Source organism: Zootoca vivipara, chromosome 3 (genome assembly GCF_963506605.1).
Source record: "Zootoca vivipara chromosome 3, rZooViv1.1, whole genome shotgun sequence".
Classification (NCBI taxonomy): Eukaryota; Metazoa; Chordata; class Lepidosauria; order Squamata; family Lacertidae; genus Zootoca; species Zootoca vivipara.
The window spans coordinates 72,928,009-72,936,527 of NC_083278.1; the positions used below are offsets into that span (position 1 = coordinate 72,928,009).

The window sequence follows — 8,519 nt, forward strand, 5'->3', positions numbered from 1 at the left end:
AACCACCTCCATGACCATAACTAGATATGAATCTCTTTAGATTTTTTTTTTAAAGTCAGTGTACCCAAGCGGTATAAATAGCCTAAAGTGCGGCAGGGCCCATGGTGTATGGTAACTGTTCAGTGTAGTCTGGCACCTAGCCAGACCCTTAGATATTTATCATCCTCTATATATAAAACTGATTTTGCACAGCATTTTGAATTGTAGAGGAAAAGGTTAGGAGCTCCCCTACCTCAATAACAAATTCATTTGATGTCTCTCCTATTTGTTTCAGAGCTGATCTTGTACAAGGCTTTCAATAAGCCTTTCTCATACAATCTTGCATGGATTGTGCTCCAGTCTACCTGACAGCCCCATTTAACTGGCATATATCTTGAGAACTGGTGTTGCCAGCCAGAAGGGAGAGGCCTAGGTTATCAGCCCAGTTCAGCCATGATTGTCTAGGGCACATCCTAATTCCTCATGTAAAACTGTTCTTCACATGTAAACGTTGATAAATATTGATTTAGTTCACACAGCTGGAGAAGTTTAATAAACTGTTAATTAGCACAGATTAGACATGAAAATCTATACAAAACTTGCAATGAAAGATCACATTTCAATATCCACACAGTCCAATGAGGAGAGTTGTAAATGGTTTTATAGTTGTTCCTTTCAATGTATTCAGAATGTTGTATTTTGTGAGTGTGGTCCAACTATGCCAAGCTCTAGCAACCGATTAACACCTTGAACCAGCCTGCTAATTAATATGGTTTTCCTGTGATACCTCCCTGATCCTAATACTTAGAAGCAAATAATTGATTTCGGGAGGGGGGGGATCCATCTGATAATGTCTTTGTTAGTAACGTGGCATTGCTTGCCACTGCAAACACAAGTAATTCTGGGGTAGACAGAGCAGATCAAGAGAGATTTTCTGTATGTGTCCTAATCCAATTTTAAACACTTTCCTATACAATAAACCCATTTACTTCCATTCCTGCTCCCAATGTGATCTTAGCATCCTATACTAGAAGAATGCGAGTTCATGAAATGTGCCGTACATCGGATTAAAATTAACCCACAACAAAAGCGTGTGATCTTATGAATGAGCCCTAGACCACAATAATTGATCCTGAATGAAGATATATGATACAAGAGCTCTAAAAAGTAGCATTTGAGATAAAAGGGTGTGCTTGTTTATGTGGTTTCAGAAAGGAGAGATGAGTTGGGGGGGATTTAAGAAAACAAAAAAAACCAAGATAGGCTCCTTATGGCTGCAATCCTACTACACTAACCAGGGAATGAGTTCCTTCCGAGTAAGCATGCACAGGTTGACCCTAGCCTTGTTCACACCTTGCACCAAACACAGGTACAAGCGTATGTGAAAGAGTGTACACGTGGACAAGTCGGTACACGTGAACTGTTTGCGTATGCAGGTTGCACACTCACTGAAAGTACTTGAACTTAGCACGGGTCCAAACCTTGTTTTTACCGTATCTTGGGCGCCCTGAGCAGCTGAGGCGGCCCTGCTCCGAGTCCTGGCCCGCCCTGACTTACCTGGGAGTAAAGCCTATTGAACAAAGCAGGCCTATTTGCTGGCCAATTCCCCTTCCCGCTCCGCAGGCGGGTCGAGGCTGAGCGAGGGGGGGGGGTCCTAGAGCCGCTGCTGGCCAGCTCCTTCCCGGCGCGGCAGAGAGGGAAACGCGGCGGGCTGGACAGGCGCGTAGGCCGCAGCCTCACCCGTTTCCTTCCTCCCCATTTTCCTTCCTTCCTTCCCTCCTTCCCGGTGCCTGCCTGCCCGGGCACCCCCCCCCTCCCCGAGCCGGGGGCTTCTTTCTCCTTTCAGGGCATGGCGGCTCGGGGGACTATTTGGGACAGGAGCCCTCCTGGCCCGGGGGGCGGAGGAGGTCCCGGCCGGCAGACACTCCTTATACGGCCCGGCCCGTGTTACCTGGGCGCGGGCCAGGCGCTCCTTCTTTGGGCAGCCCCGCGGCAGCGCAAGGGGCCTGGGGGGGCTCCGGCCAGGCCGCCCGGGCTCGCTCGGTGCCCGACACCCAAATATGGAGACATTCCTGTGGGTCGGCGGCAAGGGAGGGCAGAGCCCGGCCGGGAGCCTATATAAAACCCACCGGGCTCTCTCGCAAGCCCACCGCTGAGCTGTAAGAGCTGGGAGAAGCAGCAACCGGAGCTAAGAGCCAGGAACCAACCCGAAGGTGAGGAGGAGCGGATGGGCAAGGGGGCTGGATCCGGGCAAGACCACATGATTGGGGGGGGGAAAACCTCCCAGCCACGCGGCCCCGGGGATACCCGGGAGAGGGAAGGTGGAGACATCGCAAAGCCAGACCCGAAAGGAGGGAGCCTTCCAACTCCTCTCCGGTGCAAAGCAGAAATGGGCAACAGGGAGCAGAAAGCAGCGGCACCCAGCCTTCTCCGCCTGGCGTTCTTCAATTGCTACTGCTATTTTAAAAAAAAAATTAAAAAGTTTTTTACATTAAATTTTAAAAGAGATCCTGCCTGCATCCAGCCTTTCAACCAGCCCGGGAGCAAGCTTTCAAATTATGCAGAATCTCTCACTTGGCTTAGGCTGCTACTAAGACTTGTGAAGATTCTGACACACACGCTCATATTGTAAGATGGAATCATCCGTAAGCCAGAGTCTGCGGAGTCCACGGCAAGGATCTCTGAGATGCGGGCTCAGGGTCTGACTCTGCCACTCACGGAACTCTTGTGACTTTCAATAAGTCACTGCTGGCCACTTGGAGGCGACTCTGAAGGAAAGGGAAGGCTAGAAGTGACAGCTGCCAAGTTATAAATTCCCTGGGATGAAGAAATCCACATCTCTCTTGGAACATAACTGGTTCCATTGGTATTTATAATTAAATTAGAAGGCATTTCCTTGGCTTTGAAGGATCCAGCCCTTTTATCACCGTGTTTTTTATTACTGAATGAATGGTAATTTTACTGTGTGTTAGGTGCAGGGTGTTGAGCTACAAAGGATGGGAACCGTTTTATTTGAAGGATGAGATTTGATTCTGGGTTGTTGTTTTTATCCTTTGCGTCCCTAATTCCCGAAGGTTTCATGCACAGAGAAAGGGCTAACCCAGTTGGAAGCCTCTGTTGCACCAAGCCGGATTCTGTAGGGTGTAGCTAGTCCCGGAGAAAGTCTGGGGTCCCCTTGTCCCCAGGACAATCCATCATTTGCAGCACTACAGCTCAGAGTGGTTAGTGCTGCCCAGAAGGTTTCTCAAGGAAGGAAGCCTTCAAGCTTTTCCTTGCAAACCGTATCTTCCACAAGGAAAAATATCCCCTATTTTGTGAGCTGTTGCACACTGTGTCGTGCTGTGCAGATTGTGTGACAAGGTTTGGGTTATCTCCATTGAGATGTAAAATGGACCAACCTTTTTCAACTTTGACACTCTCTGAAAGTGCTACCGGTAGTCACTTTAGCCGTGTGTCATAATAACTTGTATATTTGCATCTTAATGTGGGGATCTAGAAGTGGGTGGCCTGCACATCTTTTAAGAGGGAGTTGGATTTAAATTTGATTTTTCAAAGGTACAGCTCCAACCCTAACCACATTTACTATAGAGACCAAGTACCACTGAATTCAGTAGAGCTTTCTTCTTATTCAAAATGTGTTGGATTGCATTGCAAAGCCTAACCTATTACTCTGGAAGTAACTGGAGACAAATGGGACTTCACCCTAAGTAAATGTGATTCAGTTTCCCGACCCCAATAAGTTCATCTAACTATGCTGAAGATTCAGCTGTTACTTAGTGTTTTAGTTTGCAGATCTTTATTAACAATAAAGTAAGCAGGTAGAAGGGGAGCAGAAAATAATCTATTTTGTGGCCAGTGTAGGAACTGCTTTCTCCAGATGGATGGCCTATACTCCCCCACCATGGGAGAGACCCCCTCTCAGACTTCCATAGATCAGAATTCTGCCCGTAACCTCTAAGCTTTTGTGAGTAGATGCCTGCTGCCTGGTTGCTTCTTGTGAACTCTTCTTGCTTCTGCTTCGTCTCCAGAAAGCCAACACCATGTGTGATGAGGATGAGACCACCGCGCTCGTATGCGACAACGGCTCCGGCCTGGTGAAGGCTGGCTTCGCCGGGGATGATGCCCCCAGGGCTGTGTTCCCCTCCATTGTTGGCCGCCCACGTCATCAGGTATTTTAGCCTCATCTGCCAGCCATGCCCCTCTCCAGCTATAGGCAGGTTGAGACATGGAGACATCTGTTAGATTAACTCCGGTTCTACTGGACCCTGAGTGGGACTGAGGAGATAATATATATGCTAGATGGGCCACAGCATTTCTCTTTACTTTCCCCCACTCCCATTTGGACTTCCTAGGATTAGAAAGATTAAGTCTACAATTCTCTGAATTCTTACTTAGGTGTATGTACCACAGAATTCTACAGAATACAAACACCAATAGAGCTGTGGCATTCAGTTTATGGACTTCCCAGGGGCACAAGTCTTTTGAAATAGGGATATCAATAAAATGATTGCCCTAGTAAGCATTTTTTATTTGTGGGATGTCCATCATGGCCTATGAACTTATACTATCTCTGGAAAAGAATAGGAAAGTAACACATTAAGGGAAAATCAGCTATTCTAAGCAGCCTATTACAATGTTCCCTATTTTCCTAAGAAAAGGGTAGAGTTTTGTCTGTTGGTTCCCTAAATATATTCTGTGCAGCTGCTGCTGGGTGAATCCTTCCTGCACCTTGTACTTTACTCTCTGTTGTGAAGGAAAGGTCTTAGGGCCTTGATAGGAATAGCTTAGTGTAGAGGACAACAATTAGGTTGTCATGATCCACTTCCTCAGCCCTAAGAAGATGCTGAGACCTTTTCCCACTTCCTTCCTAGGGTGTCATGGTGGGTATGGGTCAAAAAGACTCCTACGTAGGGGATGAAGCTCAGAGCAAGAGAGGTATCCTGACCCTGAAGTACCCCATTGAGCATGGCATCATCACCAACTGGGATGACATGGAGAAGATCTGGCATCACACCTTCTACAATGAGCTCCGTGTGGCCCCTGAGGAGCACCCCACCCTGCTCACTGAGGCCCCCCTCAACCCCAAGGCCAACCGTGAAAAGATGACCCAAATCATGTTTGAGACCTTCAACGTCCCTGCCATGTATGTGGCTATCCAGGCTGTGCTGTCCCTCTACGCTTCTGGCCGTACCACTGGTGAGTGACAGGACCAGAAATGGGGAAGAGAAAAGGAAGGATGTCCAGGGAACACTACGAGTCCAAGCAGAGGGAGAGGGAAAGACAGCTTCTTGTAGTGCAACTACGATAGGGGATGCCCAGTCACTGATGTGGGTTTAGGTACACAGGAAACTGTCTTGTGCTATATCAGGCCACTGGCTTTTCTCAGTTAGTATCACCTATGAGAACAAGTTGCTGGACCAGATGGGCCTTTGGCCTGATCCAGCAGAACTCTCTTGATGTTCTTACATAGACTGGCATCAGGAGCTTTCCCAGCCCACTTCTTTAAGGAAAGGATAACACTCATTGTATACTTCTAAATTCAGTCTGCCGCTGAGTCTCCTACATGCCTTTCCTGGCACTAAGACTGTCAAGAAAAGGAAGAACCTAGCCACTGGCATGAACAGTTCAGTGATGGAGGCCTCCTACACACCTAGCCATTAGCTAGGATGCCCACTACGAAGGCAGAACACTTGTCTGCTAGCACTGCCTGTGGTGCCTGGCAATCTCTCATCTAGATATCTGCAAGGTTGCATCCCATTCGCCCCCTTGCCGGTGTGTCCCGTATCAACTTGATGCGTCAAGCAGGTGTTGCAGCCTCCTTTGCTAACTTTTGCACCCGTTTCTTGTTTCCGTAGGTATTGTGCTGGACTCCGGTGATGGTGTCACCCACAACGTGCCCATCTATGAGGGTTATGCTCTGCCCCATGCCATCATGCGTTTGGACCTGGCTGGCCGGGACCTCACTGACTACCTGATGAAGATCCTGACTGAGAGAGGCTACTCTTTCGTCACCACCGGTAAGGAGCGCAGCCTCTCCAGCCTTCAGCCCTTGTGCCAGCATTTGACTTACACCTCCTCGCCCTGATTTAGAACCATCAATGCCCTTTGCACCGATAGGCCCTTAAGACACTAGCAGAGGCCTTTGAATAATTTCGAGGAAGCCAAGCTTTGCTTCTGGTCATCAAGTAGAGGATGAGCCTGGAGGCTGATGCCAGGCTCGGTGGAACCTTAGCTTTAAAATCCACAGCCAGCCCATCTCATGTTATTGGCCTCATTCATAAAAAGTGTAGGCTAGACTTTCTAGCCCACGTTCTCCCTCTAGTGGCAGATTTTTAAACGTTTAAATACTGAGCTTCAGTTTGATGTACAAGGTGCCGTGCCCGTAATTTTATTATGTGTCTATTGGCCGTTCTCCCCTCCTGGGCGGGATTCTCCTTTGGCAGGCTGCTAAATTCTTCCTCTTCTCTCTTGCTAGCTGAGCGTGAGATTGTCCGTGACATCAAGGAAAAGCTGTGCTACGTGGCTCTGGACTTTGAGAATGAGATGGCTACCGCTGCCTCCTCCTCCTCCCTGGAAAAGAGCTATGAATTGCCTGATGGGCAGGTCATCACCATTGGCAATGAACGTTTCCGTTGCCCAGAAACCCTCTTCCAGCCATCTTTCATTGGTATGTATCTCTCTGTTGAGTGTCCTCCCTACTGACCTCTCTTCTACGAAGAATTCTTTGTATGCCTGTGGTGTGAGTGGCTTCCTTCACTTTTCTGTTCCCTTTGCCACCAGGTATGGAATCTGCTGGTATTCATGAGACAACCTACAACAGCATCATGAAGTGCGATATTGACATCAGAAAGGACCTGTACGCCAACAATGTCATGTCTGGTGGTACCACCATGTATCCCGGTATTGCTGACCGCATGCAGAAGGAAATCACCGCTCTGGCTCCCAGCACAATGAAGATCAAGGTGGGCTTAATTCCCTGCATTAGTGAATCACAACTTGTATGCATTAGGCATGCAGGAGGGGGAGACCTAATGCTTAGGGCAATTGCATGCTTTTAATCATAGTGCTTTCGAAGGCATCTCCTTGCAAGAACATGAGAAATAGAGGAGAACAGAATTTAATCACCTTGAGAGGGCCGCTCTTGCATGGCTCACCCTGTTCTCTGCTTATATCATACAAACGATGCCACCTAATTAACTGGGTAACTTTAATACAGTATTAGAGGTGTTGCTAGGAGCTACAACTGGGAATGTGGAGGGCCATGCCTTATTGTATGAGGACTGGATTAGTATTCCTGTATAACTTCAGGTATAGACCCAAATGGTGGGAGGTGGTGCCACTGCTTATAAAGGATGCTTCTATCTAGGACACCTTTTACAGAGTTCTTCTGTCATTATCTAGGTACTCCTGTATCTCCCCCCCCCAATTGCCAACTGAATCATTCCTTTTCTTCTTGCAGATCATTGCCCCACCTGAGCGTAAGTACTCCGTCTGGATCGGTGGCTCCATCCTGGCTTCCCTGTCCACCTTCCAACAGATGTGGATCACAAAACAGGAATACGATGAAGCCGGCCCATCCATTGTCCACCGTAAATGCTTCTAAACATGTTTACAAAAAAAAGAGAAAGGATCACTATTATTACTTGGTTACTACTCTCAGGATGACGACATTGTGAGTTGCAGGCTGTTGAACACCTGCAACGGCCACCTCAACGTTCTATTTTGTAACAATGTCTTTGTTGCTGTTGCTGCAGACGCCATGTGACACTGAGTGTATGTAAAGTGTACATAAAATTAATTTATTTTACCTCATTTTGTTATTTTTCAAACCAAGCCCTGTGGAAGGAAACCAAAAACAAAAAAATACTTCAAGAAGCATTAAATCATCAGTCATTCTGTCATGCCCCAATGCAGCTGGCTTTGTGTGATTTATTGCTCTCAAATGCTGTGGGTTGTGCTATTTCAAGCCTGGCTTTCCCCCCCTTTCAAGTAGTTGCAATACATAAATGGGATGGGGAGGTGCTTTAAAAAGGGAACCCGCATGGTAATGATATGAGATTCTATAAAGAGGCTTTGATTTCCCGAAATCCACACACACAGGTTTCTGTGAAGAGGGTATGCTTAAAATATACACAGAGCTGCTATTGCGGATGGCTTGGTCAGACTGAGTGATTAACCCCAGGTCACCCAGTGATAGCTAAGCAGGGATTTTAATTCATATTCAAATCTAATGCTCTCAGTCTGTACCACACTGGCTCTCGGGACTGTTGATGGAAAAAGGAAATTCTTTCTAAATAAGAAAACTAATTTCAGTTGCATTCTTGTGTTTCTAAAGAAACCTAGTTTCTGCCCTCACAATCAAGTTTTACAAAGATGCATAACATTCATAACAGACCCAGTTGTTTCCTTGCATTGTGCAAACTCCTTCACGAGATAAAAGTTGTTTTCCTGCAGAATTCAGAGGCACTGTTTAAGGATATCCACAACTGCCTTATTACTAATTCAGACTAATGGCCCATATTCTTGCCTATCTGTATTGC

At 47.1% G+C, this 8,519-nt stretch overlaps 1 protein-coding gene across 1 annotated transcript; it reads left to right on the top strand.

Annotated features, from left to right (window-relative positions):
- Positions 1 to 2,054: 2,054 nt before the first annotated feature.
- On the top strand, positions 2,055 to 7,888 carry ACTA1 (actin alpha 1, skeletal muscle). The gene is made up of 7 exons (XM_035108472.2): positions 2,055 to 2,192; positions 4,008 to 4,148; positions 4,851 to 5,175; positions 5,835 to 5,996; positions 6,455 to 6,646; positions 6,760 to 6,941; positions 7,439 to 7,888. Exons 2-7 carry the CDS (start codon positions 4,020 to 4,022, stop codon positions 7,580 to 7,582), a joined length of 1,134 nt encoding a protein of 377 aa, XP_034964363.1. The 5' UTR covers positions 2,055 to 2,192; positions 4,008 to 4,019; the 3' UTR covers positions 7,583 to 7,888.
- Positions 7,889 to 8,519: the final 631 nt, after the last annotated feature.